Consider the following 23,599-nt stretch of genomic DNA (forward strand, 5'->3'; position numbering starts at 1 on the left):
CAACTTCAATATGGGCACATTTTCTGACCTAGACTTCTACACTGACAATTTATTGGGAGTAAGGGAATTCAAGAAGAAAAATAAGAAAGAGCTAGAGCTGCAAGAGAGGATTTTCTCTTTGAGAAAGGCTCATAAACCACTACCAAATGGAAGATATAATACTGTTTTATCCCATAACAATTTATTAAATATTGAGATAGAAAAATGCCACCTAGGATAAAAAACATTTAAAAATACATTGGAATAATAATAGGAAATTGTAGGAGGAAGTCTGATGCCGCCATTAAACATGTGACTTACTAGAGGCGCATACAGATGAGGTAATAAAAGGGCGGTTTACCACACCGCTAACCACACCCACTTTAGGCAGGACTAAAGACGTATATGGCTGGACGTAAAGACGTATACGTACGTAGGCGGAACTACGTCACTAGCCAGGCCCACTTTTGGGCATGGCTAGGGGCGTTACGGGGGAAAGGCATAAAAGACAGCACACAGGAAGTCTCGGTCTCTTTTCCTGGAGTTCGGCTTCCAGTCCGGCAGCTAACTGAGAACTGCTTGGCTCCTCTGGGTTTGGTATCTTGTGAGTAATTTTCTACATTAAATACTTAGCTTTACTGTCAGTAATTGTGTGTCGCGTATCGTTACAGCATCCGTTGAAGCCTACAGGAAATAATAGTAGGAAAGCAAGTATTAGAAATGTTTCATGAAAACAGGTGTTCAGCTAATTATCTACCTAATACTTCATGGTGATATTGCCATCTCTGTAAATTATTGATTAATTTGATTCCACACTGTCCTTGTTGTTTTTTTATAGAATTGTTTGCATTTTTTATTTATTAAGAAATTGTGTTTGGAACAGTGGCATACACTTTAAATCCCAGCACTCAGGAGGCTGAGGTAGGCAGAGCTCTGTGAGTTTGTGGCAAAACTACTCTGCAAGAAAAGTTCCAGGACAGCCATAACTGTTACATAGAGAGACCCTATCTTGAAACACACACACACACACACACACACACACACACACACACACACACACACACGTTGCAACACTGTACTATATACGTATGTATAAAATGATGTGTTTCATTATGACATTTTATGTGTGTGTTTAGTTACTTTTTTAGAACTACTATCTACTGCTCCTTATTTTCTCCCCCTCATAGTGCTTTTGAGTCAATTTTTACTTCACAAGCATTTCTTAGAGATACTGTGTATAATCTAAGGAATTTTTCCAGATGACTAAAAAACAGTATGAAATTATGCTTGCTCCAACCACAGTGTGCAAATGTACTGTAGCCAACCTTTCCTTTTCTTCTGTTGTTGAAGCCTCAATTGTCAGTCACCATGAGCATTGAAAATTTGGATTTCCTTCAACTTCAGCTCAAAAGTTGAGGCCATATCTGAGTGTTGTCAGCTTTTCTTTCACTGGTTTGAGGAAGATAAATGTCTTTCTTCATATTCATTATACTATAGCACAAGGAGGATCAAAGGACAAGTTTAAATAAGTGAAATAATTTTATAACCAATTTTATCTGCTCTTAGCCTTCGTTGGTGGGCTCCATCTCTATGTTTCAATCCTCTAATCATGTTAGTCTCACTTCATTACTCTGTGGAAAGCATAATAATCCACAATTACAAAGGGCTTGCATCCATCTGACCTCCATCTATCAATTAACTTCCCATATGAAGTCCATGCAAGCTCTGTCAAGGCTCTTCGTCTCCCATGAGTGCTCTGTGTCATGTGGAACTCACACTTCTTTGTTACATGGCAGAGAGAGCTAATGTAGGTTTCTCCCAATCACTCAAATTACCTTCCAATTTTTTCTTCCTTTTGCTCCAAATAAACATGGGACAAGTTAAGGAATATTACTACAATGGAGAAAAGTAGGAACTAAAGTTTGAACCCTTTAGTCAGTACCCTCTTCAATGTCACAGTCCTTAAACAACATGGCCTCATGAAAACGCCCTAAAGTTTTCTATCAAGGACATAATGCTAACAAGAACTAGGAGAGATCCACAGAGAATTCTCACCAACATGTCTTAGCAGGGCAGGATTCTGCCGATGGAATCAGATGTGTATCATTCACACATTGTACATTTGTTTGGTGATCACTTCATGGGCTTTGTCCATGAAAACTACATGACTACCATGCTCAGAGAATGTTATTTTCCTGGTTTCAATATTCTCTTTGTTTGCTGTTTCTTGGTTCTGGACAATGAGTGGGTTTATAAAGAGGGAATAAAGAGACATCATTCAATGGTCTGGATCGGATGGCAGGGGCAGGAAATATAATATGCTAAATTGCATTCTATTTTGAAGTTTTAATTGCAAATATATTTAAATTCATAAATTATGTAATAGTTCCAGAGGTAGTGTGCTTGCTACTGGATTCACTCAATATACAGTCACTGAAACAAGGGGTCATGCAATAAAGCACAAGCAGAGAGGTTCTTAGAGATTAATGATGCACTAACATGATGAGATTCATAATCAGTTTTCCAATGCTTATGAAAATAGTCAGGAAAGTGTATTGATCTAGGAAGGGACATGGTAAAATTACTTGTCCAATATGTTTGAAAGGTGTCCTAGTCAGAGTGACTATTGCTGTGATGAAACAGCATGACCAAGGCAACTGGGCAAGGAAAGCCTTTAATTGAGATTCACTTCCTAGTAGCAGTCCATCACTGGAGGAAGTCAGGGCAGGAAGACAAACAGGCCTGGAACCTCCCAGAGGCAGGAGCTGTTGCAGAGACTTGGGTACTTACTGCCTTGCTCAACATGAATTGCTCAGCCTGCTTTCCTATAGAACCCAGGACCACCAGCCCAGGGGTGGCACCACTCACAGTGGGCTGAGCCTCCCTCATCACTTATCAAGAAAATTCGTTATATCCAGACCATATGGAGGAATTTTTTCAACTGAGGTTACTTTTTTTCAGATAACTTGTGTCAAGTTGATGTCAAACCTGACAACACAGAGAGTTATTAAAAAGGAATTTCTACTTTGAGTGTATTAGGCTAAATATTAGAGTTACTTTTTGTTGGGGAAGTCTTATTAGCACTGTTGAGCTAATAGGGAACTAAGATAGGAGGGACTAGGAGTCCAGGAGGACTCTGAGAAGGAGAAACACAGGAGAGTTCGACATGTAACGCCATGGGGTAGGAAGCCCGGAACTATTCTCCAGTAAGAGACATACTTAGATTAACAATTATGGGGTAATTACTTAAGTCAGAGCTAGCCAGTAAGAAACAAGCAAGGCCAACAGCTTCATAATTAATATAGCCTCCTGTGTGCTTATTTGGGACTGATGCGGCTCTAGAACCAGGCTGGCGGGAAGGCTCCTCTCAAGGAAAAAGCTTCTCTTTACAACTTTTGAATACAGACATTTACAGCATGCGTCAAGTACTGTAAAACTTTTGATTATGTACACTGTCACACAAGTGAAGAAGAGATCCTGTTCCATAGCTTCAGGACAAGCCACACATTGAAATAGCTAAAGTCAAAAGAAACGTGATGTTTAAGGTCTACACTGAAGATCAACAAGCAGGGGACACTAGTGAGTTTGCGGAGACTTTAGTCATCTGCCTATCACACAAAGACAGACTTCCTCAAGACACATTAAATTAAAAAATAAGTCAAGTATAGTAGCTTAAGCCTCTAATCATGATGTTAAAAAAGCTGAGGCAGAGGGATTTCCTGGAGTTCCAACACAATATAGAGTCTGAGCTACAGATAGTGAGTCAATCACAAATAAAAATCAGAGCTAGATCACATCAAAGGGAAAGCTTTTTCATTTCTAATATCTAACAATAAAAGACAATGCACATTAATAGTAAAGAGCCCTCGTCTTTGTCAACATAGAAATTAGAAAAAGTGAGAAGCTAGAAAGTTTCAATATGTCTTAATACTTTTGTCAAATAAGTCTCAAGTTTGTCCATTATTTTGCTGTTGTGTGTATGGGTGTTTTCCTTGCACATATGTCTGTGCACCATGTGTTTGCCGTGCCTCTAGGTCAGAGATACAGATGGGGCTGGGGTCACCGACGGTTGTGAGCTGTGGAAGAGCAGAACTGTCACTCCAGCTCCAAGGCTTGGAGTTTTATAATTTCTTGTCTGAAGCATGCTAATCAAGAATGGTATATGCAGTCTGTTTATGGCTCTGCTGCACACTGCCCTCTACTTTATTATTGAGCGAGTCATCGAAAAAACACAGAGTTATCTTACCAGGGTAAATTGCACAACAAATTCAGACCTTCAGGGGTAGGGGGATTTAGAAAAATGGTCTCTAATACAAATGTATTTTGCAGACTTGAGTTGACTGCATATTGTGTCCATATTCTTAGTGTTTTCTTCTTCTGAACACATTATTAATTTGGATTTGTGTATATTTTTGAAAAGTTCTATAAAACTTTACAAATCGCAATAAATTAAGAATAATCATCTTTATATCTTTGATTTAAATAAGTAACAAACTGTAAACCTTTTAGACAGTCACATTCCTCTGTGTGCTTGTTGCCTAGAAACCAGGGGACTGAACAGAGGTTATTATGTGTGACACCATTTATATTTCCTCTATAAACAATTGAGTAGATGTTATTGAATACATAAACGTCTTAGTTTATTTTCTCATGACCATAAAAATCATATTTTAAATGTACAAATCTGGGCCTCAGTGAACAGAGAACACACGTACACATTCTCTCGGGAAGAGACAACCGGTAAGGGTCTCTTTGTTTCAATTACATTGCATCAGAAAAATACTACTAAAGGAATTAAAGATTACATTCAAACTTGAGGCTTAAAACATGTAAACAAAAGCCAAGGGTTAGTTAGAATTTTAGAAAGGCAGGAAAAAGTGGCTACAAGAAATCAAGCAAAACTAACATAGTGGGAAAATGTTAGATCCAGGTTCATCTAGTTCCATTACAACTAGGAACTTATTTTACATTTATTCAAGAGCATGGAATCTGGATTTAAGTATTACAGTCAGCACTGACTCTAAAAGGTCAGATGTGGCATTCAGTCTCCCCAGAGATGTTCTGCTGTGAATCTCTTGTCAATCCTGAACTAAACCAACAATCTATTCAAGAAACAAGTTGGTGGCTGAGGAATTCTCCCTCAATATTCTGCCAGTGACAATCATTTTGATGGCTTTTCGAAACCAAGGATAAAAGAAAGCATAAATCAAAGGGTTCATGGCAGAGTTGTAGTAAGCGATCCAAATTAATATTTCATACACATACGTGGGTGTGATGAACCCTAGGAAGGCATCAATGATGGAGTCAATGAAGAATGGAGTCCATGAAAGGAGAAAGGCTGCCACCGCGATTCCCAGGGTTTTGGCTGCTTTCCTCTCCCTCTTGGCTACCCTGTCCTTGTAGCTGTCTGATGCCCTGGCAGTCTGGTCACGCATTTTCTCAATCTTCTGAGCCTGTTGTTTAGCAATGAGGAAAATCTTAGAGTAGACAGTTATCATGACAAGTGTGGGGATAAAAAATATTAGAAAATTAATAAAGACCCAGTTTTTATTCACTACAACTTGGCAGCCACCCACACAGGTGAGGGCACTCACTAGATCCTCCAGCCCAGCTTCATTTGCCCCTGTGTAAAGGAGGGAGAAGCTGTAGATGATGGACAGGAGCCAGGAGAAGGTGATGCACTTGCCAGAAACAGATGCAGTGAACCTGGTGGGGTAGAGTAGGGGGTCACTGACAGCAATGTATCTATCAACAGAGATGAAACACAAGTGGAAGATAGAAGAACTACAAAATGACACATCAAAGCAAGAATGAAGTTTACAGTAACTGTCCCCAAAGTACCAGCAGCTCTCCACAGACCTCACTGTGCTGAAGGGCATCACAGTCAGTCCCACCAAGAAGTCAGCACAGGCCAGGGAAGCCACCAGAAAGTTGGCAGGAGAGTGCAGCTGCCTGAAATGAAGAATTGACATCATCACCAGGAGGTTTCCACACACAGCCAGCAGAGCCCCAAAGCCAAAGACTGCATAGAGGATGAGGCGCGGGCCTGGAGAGTATGGGTTCCTGACACAGGATCCGTTCAGGTTCTCATAGCACAGCTGGACAGATGTGCCAGAGAATAGATCTCGGGTCATGATTCTGGTTTGATCCCAGACAAAACTCTCATCATCTGCAGCCATGTATGCTATTCCAAAGATCCTCAGAAAGAAATACAAAATGTTTAATTGCTAATGGATTTTCATTTCCTAAAATCATTTGCTTCCTAATACACAATCAACCTTCCTTATTACATGAATGTTGCTTAAGTCTACTTTAATTTCTTTGTCTGCTTAACCTATTTATTCACATCTCAAAAGCAACAGTCTATTCTGTGATGCGCATCTAATTCTCACCTTTTATTAGCATTCTCATTCTTATTTAACTAATCTTGGGTATGCCCCAAGCACTTTTAACTCTCAGGAAAGCAGCCTAACAATGGTAAATGCAGGTGTCCCTAGGACTGAATCCCCAAGGTGTAAGGTGAGGATAAGTGAGAGCTTGTCAGTGTATGTTGTTTGTGCCAAACCAAATTTTCTCCTTCTAATTTTCTAGTGACACCTGACCTTTCTGTACAATGTGAGCATGTGATTTCTGTTGCAAAGTAACTTGGTCCAGTATTTTCAATTGTTTGCTTCTTAAAGATAGCCTTTCCCCTATATGAGAAATTCTATTAATGACCCTCATATTGAAAAGCAATCAACATTCTTGCATAAAAGGTATTTCTTCTTTCTAGCACTGGTCCTTGTTAAAGAAATATGATGAAGACTCAAGAGATCAACTACTTTTGTGTAGGTACTGTTTTAATATTACTGATTTAGAAAAATAAGGTCATCAACTGCAAAGATTTTTCTTATGGAATGAAGCAAGGGGCTACTATAATAAACGAGTTTTTCTTGGTGTTGTTTGCTTGATTTAATGGAATCATTGGAAAGATACTGTAAAATTCAAAGGTACAAGTAATCTTCAGAGTGTAGAGTCCTACTGTATGCTTTTATTTTACTTTGAAAATATTTCTCCTCACAAAACACTGTTAAAGAATCTGCCTAAGTTCTGAAAAGGTTTTCCTGTTGAATGTCTGGATATTGTTAGTACTTTTTGTTTGTTTTTGAGTATTAAACTGTAAATTATTCTTTAAATCCTTTATGTTATGACCTATAAAGATTTTAAAACAATTTCCACTTTTATCAGTCTATGAAATAGACCTTCCCTGTAATTTGATGGCAGTCAACATAGCTTTCTTATTTTTCATAATCATAGTAACAGTAATAATATACAAAATAGTGTTTTTCATATTTGCCTACCCGAACAACACTTTGTATTACATTTATGGTTCTCTTCAAAATAAAACCACATTTTCATGGCTTGGAATTCTCAGTAAACAATGTGCTCAAAGTACACATGTGGGGAACTCCAGTAAATGCCTGGTAGACATGGCTGTCCACCTGTAATTCTAGTGGTCAGAAGAAAGAGACAGCTGATTCCCAGAGCAACTGGGCAAGCAAGAATAGCAGTATTGGCAAGCTATGAGTTCACCTGAGAGACCTTGCCTCAAATAACAGGGGAGAGGAACTGGAAAAGACACCCAATGTCACCTACAGGCTTCTACATGCACAGGAACACATATTCATACATATGCTAAATATAATGATAGTAAATTCACTTCTCCGTTTAATTGTAAACTGTCCATTCTATTTTTGGCAATATTATGCCTATCGTATACTTTATGACTTTTGTAGCAGCATTGATTTAGTTTCAGTTGTTTAAATTTTAGATGCCACAGTATGATCTTTTAATATACCTCTCAGGGGTGGTGTCAAATTTTTAAACATTTTTTCATCTTCTTAGTTGTCATTTTTGTGACAAGTATACCTTTTGTGGAATATTATTTTGAGATGTGTTCCATTTGTTTGCACTGTGGAACATTTATTTAATGATGCAAAGATGTGTTGCATTCTTTTCCGTTGCATTTAGTTAACTTTGTGAAGCTGTGATACTTTGCCTGTCTAAAGCACCTAATTGGTCTAACAAAGATCTCAACAACCAATAGCGAAGCAGAAGAAAAGATAGGCAGGGCTCACAGGTAGAAAGAATAAGTAAGAGGAGAAATCTGGGAAGGAAAGGTCAAGAAACAAGACAAGGAGGATAGGGGGACAAAAGGGACCAGCCACTCAGCTACACAGCCAGGCATGGAGTAGTAAGTAAAGAAAGATAAAAGCCTAGAGACAAAAGCTAGACTATATAATTTAAACTAAGAAAAGCTAGTTAGAAACAACTGAAGCTAAAGCTGGGCATTCATAAGATTGGCCTCCTTCTGATTTATTTGGGAGCTGTGTGGTGTGACCCTAAAGAGCATAAGAGTAAATAGAAAAGCCAACAGCATATACCGAAATCTATGTTTATATTTAATAATATTGATATTTTCTCCAAGAAATAAAACCAACATCCTCTAATATTTGAAAATAAAACTGACTTAATTAAAATTTTCTAAAGGATACAGGTAACTTACTTAGCAGTTTTTAAACAGCCCAGGACACCATCATTATTTCTTAAATAATCTATTCTTTTTTTCATGTATTGTTCTACATCGTGTATTTTTTTTCCTTTATCAACATTGTAGATATGGGAGTGTTTTTGGAAAAAAATGACAAAATTGCTGTACACTATGATATTAGACATGCAAAATTTAAGGTAAAGAATAAAAGAATTCCACAAAGACCATCTCTATGAGCTGGAGAAATGGCTCAGTGGTTAAGAAACGTGTGCTCTTGCAGAGGACCTGTTTTCAGTCCGCATTTCCCACATGGTGGTTCTAAACTCTCTGTAACTCCAGTTCTAATCTCCACAGGCACCAAATGTGCAAGTGGTACACACACATACAAGCAAAATGCTCGCACGTAAAATTTAGCAAGAAATGTCTACTATAGAAATGGCATTTAGCTGCTCTTATTAAAGCATGGATGGGAAGATTTTCAAAGACAATAATTAATCACAAATTAGGCATCCAGGCAGATTTGTGTTATGGTACCTAGGAAATATTGTGGAAACTAACATTTATTAAACCACACTTCTATCAAATGACTTAAGATAATCATGCAACCAAGAACCTACTCAGAATAAAGACTATTGTATGAAATTTACATGTCATTTCCCCTCCTCAACTTTAAGCAGCATATTCATGGGCTGTATAATAACTGTCATAATGACAGCAAAACTCCCATAATGTCTGCAGATTCCTTAATTATAGATTTTGACTGGGTTACAAGGTCATGAATTCTTGATACCTGTTAAGTTACTGGATGTTTTGATAATCTCATGAAACACAGAAAAAATAAAGCATAAATCAACATATTTTGACCTGAGTTATAGTGTCTAAACCAGCAAAATGTCTTATAAATGGATAATGATATCATAAACACCTTAAAAGAATCAGTGAAGGAACTGATCATGTATAGTCACAGATGATCACAAATGCTATAACTTGAAACCAAGATTTGGCAGCTTTTCTCTCTCCTTTGGCTACCCTGACTTTATATCTCTTTAAAAATAACTGTCCTTGGTGGCGCACGCCTTTAATCTCAGCACTCGGGAGGCAGAGGCAGGCGGATCTCTGTGAGTTCGAGGCTGGGCTGGACCGATAGCCTCCAAAACAATACAGAGAAACCCTGTCTCGAAAAACCAAAAAAAAAAAAAAAAAAACTGGCCTTGTGCCTGGTGTTTTATTTTTTAGCTTGTTCTCTACTTAATATAAACAATATGACCACTACAATATAGGCAGGTCTGAAAAATAACAGAGAACCTGTAAATGTTCAGCCCTACGATAGAATACACTGACATCCTTCTATAAATTTGACAGAACTGGATAATTCTTCAAGTCGGGGTCATAGACCTCTGTAGAACATAGCACTGTTGTCCACCAGGGTCAGAATTCAGGAGATAAAGGCTCAAATCTCTGACTGAGATACTGTGAACTTGGTTGGATAGACAAAATTGTCAGTGCTACTGATGTACCTGTCAGTGGAGTTGAAACATGGTAGAAGAGAGAAGAGTAGCAAAATGCCATGCCATCTGGTGAGAAAAGTAGAGAAGTTTTTCTCAAGATACCAAAAGATCTCTAAAGGTTATGAAAATACTGAAGGCATCACACAGACTTCCACCCAGAATCAGAAAATCCAGAAATACAATGTTGAAATCCAGTTGATTGAAATGCAGGGTGAACCTCATCTCATCTTCAGGAGGTTCCCAAATAAAGCCAGCACAACATCAAAATCAAAGACTATGTAGAGAATGATGACCAAGGACCCTGGTGAATAAGTTTTCACAGAGGACTCCTTGGCTTCTTGTAGCAGAGGGCTATGGGAGACAGGTATTTTTCTTGGCACGGCTGTTGACATGAACACAAATTCTGAGATTTGGTAAATCCCACAACACAACAGCTATTTTATTCTGAGGACAGAGAAAGCTCTAATTAATGTGGGTATCCAAAGTGTCATTATCAAACATTTCCCCATTCCCTATCACATATCGATTTCAGTTTTAATATTTGAACCTATAGAGCAGTTGTGAATTCTACTTAAATTTGTGTGTTCCATAAATGTCATTGTTATGATCATGATTCTTATTTCTCTGTATAATATGGGAAATAGCATTTTATTCTAGCAGCAATTGTTATTCAAAATATGCAGCAAATATTCGAATGCTAAAGATAGTTTCTGACTTCGTGATTTAACTTGTCACTTTCAGTACCTGATATGTGTGCCTTGGACCCTCCTCACCGTCAATGCCATGAAATTTGATGAAGGTTTTATTGGTGTTACTCATTTTTCACAACTTTCACCCCTAATGCTCAGTAATGAGTGAGAAAACCTCCCAGGAACACAGCCAAATCTCATGTCAGAAACACAAAGACAATAGGAGTCCCTGAAGGATGGTATGAACAATGAAAAGACATTTACATTAATGTTTAAAAGAGAATGGCTTCAGTGATAAAACATGGTAGAGACAGTAGAAAAAGGGAAATGAGAGACATTTTCACTTTAAATAAAATACAAAATCCAAAAATATGTAGATACTCACAAATAACCTAATAAATCCAAGCATGGTAGCATACACCTTAAATCCCAATGATGAAGAAACAAAGGTAGGTGAATCTCTCCAAGGTCAAGACTGGCCTGGCCTACAGATCAAGTTCAAGGCCTGCCAGGACTACATAGTGAGACCCTACCAAAAAGAGAGGTGATATATCATAATTGGAGTCTCTGTCTATGTGGGCATGTGTGGTGTGTGGGGTAGAGGTAAATAGAAATTTTACTTTTCCACTTGGTTTAAGATAAAGACTCTTACTAAGGCTGGAGCTTGTCATTCCATCACTGAACTAGACAGGTTGACCAGTTAGTCTATTAATTGTACAACTCTCTGTCTCATAGTGCTGGAGTGTCAGACCCACACTACCACACCTGGCCTTTCTAAGGAGTGGATGAGAGTGGAGTAGGGGGAAGGTGGGGAAAGAGAGAGGAGAGGTGGTGGGAAATGGGATTGGTCTGTAAAATGAGAAAATATTATTTTAAAATAAAAAACAAAAAAATAATTTGGTGGTTGAACTCTGTTCCTTGTTTGAATAATTTAAATATTCCATGATCTTCCATCACTCACTTTGAGATACAGCATTTAATTATTGAATGTAACAAGCAATTGATGCTTTGATATTTTGGGGGTATATCTTAATTGTCTATATTTGGGTTTATATTATCAAACAAAACTTTAGTGTAGTTAAAATGTTCAACAACATGAATCACTTAATTACTGAGTTCATATTCAGATGGCATATTCCAAAACCAACAGAGTAAGACACAGGCAATGACCAACCAGATCTTTTTAATTCTGAGTGTGGAGAAAGGACTTGAGATGACATCAGCTTTGGACCATGTGCCAGAATGAATATGAAGGAAGGAGTCAGATCACATGGGGACACAAGGCCTATACACTTTCTAATAAATGATGTCCCAATCCCACAAATTAATAATCAAATGGTTGGATCAATGTGCACTACCTAAACATTGATTCCCATTTTCCTGGGGAATCTGCATACTGATTTTCAAAGTGGCTGTACAAATTGGCATTCTCACCAGCAGTGTAGGAGTGTTCCCATCTCTCCACGTCCTCTCCAGCATAAACTGTCATTGTTTTTTTATTTATTTTAATTTTAAATAGCTTGTTTTACATGTCAATCCCAGTTCCCTCTCCCTCCCCTCTTCCCGCACTCCCCTTCACCCCCTCCCTCCCACCCTATTGCCAAATCCTTCCACATAGGGGATATCTAGAGTCTGTCATTTTACTCTTGGTAGGGTCAAGGCACTCCCCTAAGAGTCCAGGCTGAGAGAGCATCTCTCTTTGTGCTATAGGCACATGAAGACAGTTTGTATACCAGGGATAGACACTGATCCACAGCTCTGGGCCCCATAGGTTGCCCAGGCCTTCTCACTGACACTCACATTTGGGGGGTCCAGATCAGTCCCATGCTGGCCTCCCCACTGTCAATCTGGGGTCCAAGAGCACTCCCCTGTTCAGATCAGCTGTCTCTGCTGGTTTTGCCAGCCCATTCTTTGCCAATTTGCTCATCACTCCTCTCTCTCTGTCACTGGGTTCCTTGGGTTCCATTTTGACAGGAGTGAGATGGTATCTCAGAATTGTTTTGATTTGCATTTCCCTGATGGCTAGGGATGTTGAGCACTTTCATAAGTGCCTCTCAGCCATTTTAGATTCCTCTACTGATAATTCTCTATTTAGTTCTACAGCCCACTTTTTAATTGGATCCTTTGGTGTTTTGGACAATTGCTTCTTGAGTTCTTTGTAAATTTTGGAGATCAGCCCTCTGTTTGATGTGGGATTAGTGAATATCTTTTCCTATTTGGTGGGTTTCTGTTTTGTCTTGTTGACTGTGTCCTTTACCTTACAGAAGCTTCTCAGTTTCAGGAGGTTCCATTTATTGTTGATCTTAGTGTCTGTGCTACTGGTGTTATGTTCAGGAAGCAGTCTCCTGTGCCGATTCATCCAAGGGTACCTCCCACTTTATCTTCTAAGAGGTTCAGTGTGGCTGGATTTATGTTGAGGTCTTTGATCCATTTGGACTTAAGTTTTGTGCATGGCGGTAGACATGGGTCTATCTACAGTCTTCTACATGCCAATACCCAGTTATACCAACACCATATGTTGAAGATGCTTTTTTCTATCATATAATTTTAGCTTCTTTGTCAAAAATCAAGTGTTCATAGGTGTGTAGGTTTATATCAGGATTTTCAATTCAATTCCATTGATCTACCTGTCTATTTTTGTGCCAATACCAAACTGTTTTCAGGACTATAGTTGTATAATAGAGCTTGAAGTCAGGGATGGTGAGGCCTCTGAAAGTTCCTTTATGGTACAGTGTTGTTATGGCTATCTTGGGTGTTTTGTTTTTCCATATAAAGTTGATTATTGTTCTTTGAAGGGCTGTGTAGAATTGTGCCAGCATTTTGATGGCAATTGCCTTGAATCTGTAGATTGCTTTTGTCAAGATTACCATTTTTCCTTTGTTGATCCTACCTATCCAAGAGCATGGGAGGTCTTTCCATTTTCTGGTATCTTCTTTAATTTCTTTAAAAATTCAAAGTTATTGCTATACAGGTCTTTCAATTGTTTGGTTGGCATTATCCCCAGATATTTAATGTTGTTTGGGGATTATTGTAAAGGGTGATGTTTCTCTGATTTCTTTCTCAGATCATTTATCATCTGTATATAATAGGGCTACTGATTTTCTTTGAGTTAATCTTGCATCCTGCCACTTTGCGGAATGCGTTTATCAGCTGTAGGAATTCCCATGTAGAGTCTTTTAGGTCACTTATATAAACTATCTGCAAATAATCAAAGTTTGATTTCTTCCTTTCCAATTTGTATCTCCTTGATCTCCTATTGTTGTCTTACTGCTCTAGCTCGAACTTCAAGTGACACATTGAAGAGATATGGAGAGAAGCCTTGTCTTGTTCCTGATTTTAGAGGAATTGCATTGAGTTTCTCTCCATTTAGTTTGTTGGTTTATTGTATGTAGCTTTTATTATGTTCAGGTATGTTCCTGCTATCCCTGATCTCTCCAGGACCTTTATTATGAATGGGTGTTGGATTTTGTCAAAGGCTTTTTCAGCATCAAATGAGATAATCATATGATTTTTCTTTTGCAGTTTGTTTATATGGTCAATAACATTGATAGATTTTTGCATATGAAACCATCCCTCCATCCCTGGGATGAAGCCTACTTGATCAAAGTGGATGATTTTTCTGATGTGTCCTTGAGTCAGATTTGCAAGTATTTTATTGAGAATTTTTGCATCAATGTTCATGAGGGAGATTGTTTTGTAGTTCCCTTTCATAGTTGTGTCTTTGTGTGACTTGGGTACCAAGGTAATTGTAGCCTTGTAAAAAGAGTTTGGCAACAAACCTCCTGCTTATATTATGTGGAACACTTTGAGAAGTATTGAAATTAGCTCTTTGAATTTCTGGTAGAATTCTACACTGAAGTCATCTGGGCCTGGAGTTTTTTGTTGTTATTGGTGGTGGGTTTTGTTGTTGTTGTTGTTTTGTTTTGGTTGGGAGACTTTTGATGACTGCTTCTATTTCATTAGGGGTCATAGGTCTGTTCAGATTGCTCGTCTGTTCTAGATTTAATTTTGGTAAGTGATGTCTATCAAGAAAATTGTCCATTTTCTTTAAGTTTTCAAATTTTGTGGAGTATGGGTTTTCAAAATATGTCCTGAAGCTTCTCTGGATTTCATCAGTGTCCGTTGTTATGTCCCCCTTTTCATTCCTGTTTTTGTTAACTTCCATGTTCTCTTTCTGCCTTTTGCTTAGTTTAGATAATTGTTTGTCTATCTTGTTGATTTTCTCCAAGAACCAACTCTGTTACATTGATTCTTTGTATTGTTTTCTTTGTTTCTACTTTATTGATTTCAGCCCTCAATTTGATTGTTTCCTGCCGTCTACTCCTCCTGGATAAGTGTGCTTCCTTTTGTTCTGGAACTTTCAGTTGTGCTGTTAATTCTCTAGTGTGACTATTCTCCAGTTTTTTCAATATGCGCTCTTAGTGCTATGAACTTTCCTCTTAGTACTGCCTTCAAAGTGTCCCACAGGTTTTGGTATGTTGTGTCTTCATTTTCACTAACTTCTAGGAAGTCTTTAATTTCTTTCTTTATTTCTTCCTTGACCCAGGAATGGTGCAATTGCCTATTGTTCAATTTCCATCAGTTTGTAGGCCTTCTGCAATTTGTGTTGTTGTTGATTTCTAACTTTAAAGCATGGTGGTCTGATAAGATACAGGGGGTTATTCCCATTTTTTAGTACCTGTTGAGGTTTTCTATGTTGCCAAGTATGTGGTCGATTTTAGAGAATGTCCCAAGTGGCACTGAGAAGAAGGTATATTTTCTTGTGTTTGAGCAGAATGTTCTATAGATGTCTTTTAAACCCAATTGGGTTATGACTTCTGTTAGTTCCTTTGTTTCTTTGTTGAGTTTCTGTCTGGTTGTCCTGTCTAGTGGTGAGAGTGGGGTGTTGAACTTTCCCACTATAAGTGTGTGAGGTCTTATGTGTGATTTGAGTTTTAGTAATGTTTCTTGTATGAATGTGGGCGCCTTTGTATTTGGGGCATAGATGTTCAGAACTGAGACTTCATCCTGATTGATTGTACCTGTGATGAATATAAAATGACCTTCTCCATCTCTTTTGATTGATTTTAGTTTGAAGTCTAATTTGTTCGATTCTAGGATAACTACACCAGCTTGTTTCTTGGGACCATTTCATTGGTAAATCTTATCCCAACCTTTACTCTGAGGTTATGTCTGTCTTTGAATTTGAGGTTAGCAGAAGGATAGATTCTGTCTTAATATGCATTCTGTTAGCCTGTGTCTTTTTATAACCAAATTAAGACCATTAATATTGAGGGAGATTAAGGACCATTGAGTGTCAGTTCTTGTTTGCTTTTCATTTGTTGGCGGTTGTGTTATTGTCTGTGGAATTACCCCATTGTTTCTTTTGGCTTTTGGAAAGTTTGGATTATCTATTGCCTGTTTTTGTGACTGTAGTTAACTTCCTTAGGTTGAAGTTTTCCTTCCAGTATTTTCTGTGGTACAGGATTAGTGGACATGTATTGTTTAAATCTGGTTTTGTTGTGGAATATCTTGTGTTCTCCATCCATAGAGATTGAAAGATTTGCTGGGTATAGTAGTCTGGGCTGGCATCCCTGGTCTCTTACTGTTGGTAGGATATCTATCCAGGACCTTCTGGCTTTCACAAATTCCTTGGAGAAGTTAGGTTTGCCTTTATATGTTACTTGGTCTTTTTCCTTTGCTGCTCTTAATATTCTTTCTTTATTCTGTATGTTTGGGTTTTATTATTATGTGGCAAGGAGACTTTTTGTGGTCCACTCTATTTGTTGTTCTGTAGGCTTCTTGTACTTTCATCGGCATATCTTTTTTTAGGTTGTGAAAGTTTTCTTCAATGATTTTGTGGCATATATTTTCTGTACCTTTGAGCTGTGTTTCTTCACCTTTTTCTATCCCTATTAGTCTTAGGTTTGGCCTTTTCACGGTGACCTATATTTCCTGGATATTTTGTGTAGGGATTTATTGGATTTTTCTGTGGTTGATGAATCTTTCTCCTAGTGAATCTTCAATGCCTGAGATTCTCTCTTCTAACTCCTGTATTCCATTGGTTGTGCTTGCATCTGTAGTCCCTGATCACTTTCCCAGCTTTTCTATTTTCAGCATTCCCTCAGACTGTGTTTTTTCTTATTGTTACTATTTCAACTTTCAAACCTTGCACTGTTTGAACTGTTTCTTGCAATTTTTGGTTTGTCTTTTCCTCCATTCCTTGAATTTTTTTGGTTTTTCTTTCATTTCTTTAAAGGATTTTCTCATTTATGTTTTTAGGGTCCCTATCATCTTCATGAAGTTGTTTTTAGGTTCGTTCTCTTCTGATTCATCTGTGTTGTGATGTTCAAATCTTGCTGATGTACAATCCCTAGATTCTGGTGGCATCATATTGGTTTTTCTGTTGTTGAATTTGTTCGTATATTGTCATCTTCCCATCCCTTCTTTCAGTAGGTACTGTTGTGGTCTCTTCCTTTCCTGGTCAGTACAGATTCAAGTTTCTCTTCCGGTGGGTGCAAGCAGGTCCAATACACTGACAGGTCTCATAGTGGGTGCAGACATGTCTGAGTCACTTTCTCCCAGTTGTAGCTCTGCCCTCTGCACTCTGCCCTCTGTACTCTACCTTCTGCCCTTTGCCTGAGTGGGGGCAGGAGTAGACTGACCTCTCAGCAGGCTCCTGGTAGCTGAGTCCTCCTGGGGCAAGTCGAGCTGGCTTCAGTCTACAGGCCTGGAGATCCCAGAGAGGGCAAGCAGAAGGAAGTAAGAACCAAGGTGCCTGGAACTCACCTCTCCATTTAATTAGTTTTAATTGTTTGTGTTTTAGATGGCTCACTATCATCTTTTAATATACATCTCAGGGATCGTGTGATATTTCTATTGGTCATAATTTCAAACAGTTATTCACCTTCTTAGTTTCTATCTTTGTGACAGGTATACCAAAATCTACATTCATATTTAATAATATTAGTATATTCTCCAAGAAATAAAACCAACATTTTCTTCTAATACTTGAAAATCCAAATGAATGGTTTACAATTTCACAAAGGATATGAGTTACTTAATATTCTTAAACACTTGTATGCTGCATCACCATTTCTTAAGCAATTTATTCTTTCTTCAGGTATCACTTTACATTATGAGGTTTTTAATTACCAACAGTGCAGAAACTTTAGTGTTTATAGAAAATCAGTGTTCATGACAAAATTACTATATATTATGGAATTAGACATAAAATTTCAGGTAAAGAGTAAAAGAATTCCACAAAAGACAATCTCTAGTGGCTGGCGAGATGTCTAAGTGGTTAAGAACACTTGCCCTTGCAGAGGACATGGGTTCAGTTCCCATCATCCACAAGGTGATTCACATCTCTCAGTAATTCCAGTCCCAGGAAATATGGTATCTTCTCCCAGTCTCCATGTATACCAAATATGCAAGTGCTGCACAGAAACAGACAAGCAAAACACTCACACATTAAATGAATAGATCTAATAAAAATATTTTAAAACTTAACATGAAGTCTCTCTTGTAGAAACTGCATTTTTTGCAGTAAAGCATGGATGGGAGGCTTTTCAAAGGCAACAATTAGCCACAGACAAAGTAGGCATTTAGACAGATTTTAGTTGTGGTCTAGAAATATTGCATAAACTAATAATTACCACATCATATTTTTCAAGTGATTTAAGATGATCGCACAACCAAGAGCCTACTAGAATAAAGGCTATTCTATAGAATTTACCTGTCATTTCTCCTCCTCAACTTAAAGCAACATGTTCATGAGCTATGAAGTAACTGTCATAATGACAACAAAATCCCCATTCTATCAGAAGATTCCCTAATTACACATCTGGGCTGAGTTACAATGTGATGAATTCTTTGCACCTAATGGGGGATGTCCTTCTGTATGCTGTGAATATATGTTTCTTTTATTGGTTGATAAATATAGTTGTTTCAGCCAATGAAGAAGGAGGATTCAGCCACTTGGGAAGTCCAAACAGGGAGAGAGAAAGGTAGTAGACGGAGTCAAGGAGAAGCCAAGTAGCTACCAAGGAAGAAAGAGGACCAACCAGGCATATATGTTAAGCTAAGACTACGTGGAGATACACAGACTAATAAAAATGGGTTAACAATTTAGAGAAAGGTAACCATTAAGAATCCTGAGCCATTGGTCAAACAGTTTATAATTAATATAATTAGTCCAAAATCAGATGTTCATACATATATGTGTTAATATCAGGGTGTTCAATTCTATTCTATTGGTCTACCTGTCTATTTTTGTGCCAATACCAAGCTGTTTTCAGGACAGAGCTCTATAATAGAGCTTGAAGTCAGGGATGTTGATGCCTCCAGATGTTGCTTTGTTGAATAAGGTTGTTGTGGCTATCCTGGGTCTTTTGTTTTTCTGTAAAAAGTTGATTATTGTTCTTTCAAGGTCTGTGAAGAATTGTGCTGGGATTTAATGGGGATTGTGTTAAATCTGTATATTGCTATTGGTAACATTACCATTTTGACTATGTTGATCCTACCTATCCAAGAGCATGGGAGATCTTTCCACCTTTTGGTGTCTTCTTTAATTTCTTTCTTTAAAGACTCACAGTTCTTGCTATACAGTTCTTTCACTTGTTTGGTTAGCATTACCCCAAGACATTTTATGGTGTATGTGGCTATTCTAAAGGGGGGTGTTTCTTTGATTTCTTTCTCAGCCCTTTTATTGTCTGTATACAGTAGAGCTACTGATTTTCTTGAGTTGATTTTGTATCCTGCTACTTTGCTGTAAGTATTTATCAGCTGTAGGAGAACCCTGGTAGAGTTTTTCTGGTCACTTATGTAAACTATCATGTCATTGGCAAATAGTCACAGTTTGACCTCTTCCTTTCCAATTTGTATCCCCTTGATCTTTTGTTGTTGTATTGCTCTAGCTAGAACTTCAAGTACAATATAGAAGAGGTATGGAGAGAGTAGACAGCCTTGTCTTGTTCCTGATCTTAGAGGAATTGCATTGAATTTCTGTCCATTTAGTTTGATGTTGGCTGTTGGTTTGCTGTAAATACTTTTTATTATGTTGTGGTAAGTTCCTGTCATCGCAGATCTCTCCAAGACCTTTATCATGAAGGGGTGTTGGATTTTGTCAAAGGCTTTTTCAGCATCCAATGAGATGATCATGTGACTTTTGTTTCTCAGCTTATTTATATGGTGGATTACATTGATGGATTTTCATATATTGAACCAACCCTGCATACCTGGGATGAAGCCTACTTGATGCTTTTTGATGTGTTCTTAGATCCGATTTACCAGTATTTTATCAACAGATTTTGACCTGAGTTATAGTAGCTAAGTCAGAAAATGTCTTATAACTGGAGAATGATGTCATAATCACCTTAAAAGAATCAATGAAGGAACTGATCATGTATAGTCACAGATGATTACAAATGCTACCACTTGAAGCCAAGGGTTGGAAGCTTTTCTCTCTCCTTTGGCTACACTGGCTTTATATCTCCTTAAACATGACTGTCCTTGTGGTTACTGTTTTAGTTTTTTAGCTATATATGACTATATAGGATTGCCATAATAGAGGCAGTTCTGAAAAATGACAAAAAAACTGTGAATTTTCAATCTTAGTTTAGAATACCCTGATATCCTTCTATTAAGTTGAGAGCACTGGATAATTCCTGCAACCCATGGTCATAGACCTCTTTGTAGAACACTGCACGGTTGTGTACCAGTGTCAGAATTCAGGAGCTAAAGATACAAATCCCTGACTGAGATACTGTGAACTTGGTTGGATAGACTAAACTGTCAGCACCACTGATGTACCTGTCAATGGAGTTGAAACATGATAGAAGAGAGAAGAGTAACAAAATGCCACTTGTCGTTGGGTGAGAAAACTAGACCAAAAGATCTCTAAAGGTTATGAACATACTGAAGGCATCACACAGACTTCCAACCAGAATCTGAAAATTCAGAAATACAATGATAAAATCCAGTTGATTGAAATGCAGGGTGAACCTCATCTCATCTTCAGGAGCTTCCCAAATAAAGCCAGCACAACATCAAATTCAAAGACTATTTAGAAGATGATGATCAAGGACCATGGTGAATAGGTTTTCACAGAGGACTCCATTGGCTTATTGTAAAAGGGGGATATGGGTGACAAGTTTCTTCTCTTGGTACTGCTGTTCACATGAACACAAGTTCTGAAATTTCATCAGTCTCATAAGACAGACAGATTTTTATTTGATGAGGTGAGAAAAAAATCCTCATTAACTTTCATATCCAATGTATCACCATCAAATATTTTACCCATTCCTCATCACATTTGATTCAATCCATAATCTTTGAACTTATACAGCAGTTGTGAATTCCACTTAAATTTGTGTGTTCTATAAATGTCATTGCTATGATTATGATTCTTATTTCTCTGTGTAATGTGGGAAAAAGCATTTTATTCTAGCAACAATTGTTATTCAAAATATGCAGCAAATATTCGAATGCTAAAGATGTTTCTGACTTCGTGATGTAACCAGTCAATTTCAGTACCTAGTATGTGTGTCTTGGACTGTCCGCACAGTCCATGCCCAGAAATTTGATGAGAGTTTAACATGTGTTACCCATTTTTCACAACTTTCACCTCTAATGCTGAATAATGAGTGAGAAAACCTCCCAGGAACACAGCCAAATCTCATGTCAGAAACACAAAGACAATAGGAGTCCCTGAAGGATGGTATGAACAATGAAAAGACATTTACATTAATGTTTAACACAGAATGGCTTCAGCGATAAAACATGGTAGAGACAGTAGAAAAAGAGAAATGACCAACAAAATCCAAACCTATGTAGATACTCACAAATAACCTAATAAATCCAAGCATGGTAGCATACACTTTAATTCCCAATGATGAAGAAACAAAGGCAGGTGAATCTCTCCAAGGTCAAGACTGGCCTGGCCTACAGATCAAGTTCAAGGCCTGCCAGGGCTACATAGTGAGACCCTACCAAAAAGAGAGGTGATATATCATAATTGGAGTCTCTATCTATGTGGGCATGTGTGGTGTGTGGGGTAGAGTTAAATAGAAATTTTACTTTTCCACTTGGTTTAAGATAAAGACTCTTACTAAGGCTGGAGCTTGTCATTCCATCACTGAACTAGACAGGTTGACCAGTTAGTCTATTAATTGTACAACTCTCTGTCTCATAGTGCTGGAGTGTCAGACCCACACTACCACACCTGGCCTTTCTAAGGAGTGGATGAGAGTGGAGTAGGGGGAAGGTGGGGAAAGAGAGAGGAGAGGTGGTGGGAAATGGGATTGGTCTGTAAAATGAGAAAATATTATTTTAAAATAAAAAACAAAAAAATAATTTGGTGGTTGAACTCTGTTCCTTGTTTGAATAATTTAAATATTCCATGATCTTCCATCACTCACTTTGAGATACAGCATTTAATTATTGAATGTAACAAGCAATTGATGCTTTGATATTTTGGGGGTATATCTTAATTGTCTATATTTGGGTTTATATTATCAAACAAAACTTTAGTGTAGTTAAAATGTTCAACAACATGAATCACTTAATTACTGAGTTCATATTCAGATGGCATATTCCAAAACCAACAGAGTAAGACACAGGCAATGACCAACCAGATCTTTTTAATTCTGAGTGTGGAGAAAGGACTTGAGATGACATCAGTTCTAGACCATGTGCCAGAATGAATATGAAGGAAGGAGTCAGATCACATGGGGACACAAGGCCTATACACTTTCTAATAAGTGATGTCCCAATCCCACAAATTAATAATCAAATGATTGGATCAATGTACACTACCTATACATCACAATGACAGAATGCAATGATTTACTTACATTATTCCTTAATTCTCACAGAAATGACCTAACATATAAACATGAAATATAAAAAGCAGAGGTGATCAAAGTGATGAAAAAAGAATAGTGCATATACACATATGCATATGTGCATACACACATATAGACCTTTAATTATACTTTTCTTGATTAAATTCATATTTTCCCTAGAAATAATTAGATGAAATTTACATGTTCCAAAATTATACTACATAAGTTGTCTTCAGGGACTATGCCTTATTCTCCTTTCTAATGGAAAGAATATTTAGGACAGCCCCACTTACACTCTGAGTTAAGGGTAGTGTATGTTCTTGTCTTATTGTAATGACATTAGGCACAATACAACTTCTTCGGATGTAATTACACTCACTGACAGAGGTACAATCCTACCTGTTCCACCATATTGTGGTATAGAATAAAAGAGCTGTTATAATTAAAGCAATCCACAGCACAAAATAAGCATTCTACAAGTTTATATACAATATTCATATAGTTTAAGTTATTTATGTGTTGTATTCCGGATCCAGGGTGGGTTTATTTGCTTCTGAGGTCAATCAATAAACACTCACTGAAATAAGGGCTCATGCAATAAACCACAAGCAGAAAGATTCTCAGAGATTAATGTTGCATTAACATGATCAGATTCACAGTCAGTTTTCCAATGCTTATGAAACTGGTCAGAAAAGCCTATTGATCTAGCAAGGGACATAGTAAAATAACTTGTCCAATGTGTTTGAAAGGTGTCCTAGTCAGAGTGACTACGGTTGTGATAAAACACCATGAACAAGGCAACTGGGCAAGGAAAGCCTTTAATTGAGATTCACTTCCTAGTAGCAGTCCATCACTGGAGGAAGTCAGGACAGGAACACAAACAGGCCAGGAACCTCCCAGAGGCAGGAGCTGTTGCAGAGACTTGGGTACTTACTGCCTTGCTCAACATGATTTGCTCAGCCTGTTTTCCTATAGAACCCAGGACCACCAGCCCAGGGGTGGCACCACTCACAGTGGGCTGGGTACTTCCCTTTCATCACTGATCAAGAAAATTCATTACAGCAGAAC

The 23,599-nt window shown here is 37.8% G+C and overlaps 1 protein-coding gene across 1 annotated transcript; it reads right to left on the reverse strand.

Moving 5' to 3' along the window:
* Nucleotides 1–5,081: 5,081 nt before the first annotated feature.
* On the reverse strand, nucleotides 5,082–6,332 carry LOC121132865 (trace amine-associated receptor 7e-like). Its single transcript, XM_040728308.1, has one exon. It carries the CDS (start codon nucleotides 6,156–6,158, stop codon nucleotides 5,082–5,084), a length of 1,077 nt encoding a protein of 358 aa, XP_040584242.1. The 5' UTR covers nucleotides 6,159–6,332.
* Between the last annotated feature and the right edge of the window lie 17,267 nt (nucleotides 6,333–23,599).

This window comes from Mesocricetus auratus, unplaced genomic scaffold, assembly GCF_017639785.1.
Source record: "Mesocricetus auratus isolate SY011 unplaced genomic scaffold, BCM_Maur_2.0 Super-Scaffold_100018, whole genome shotgun sequence".
NCBI lineage: Eukaryota > Metazoa > Chordata > Mammalia > Rodentia > Cricetidae > Mesocricetus > Mesocricetus auratus.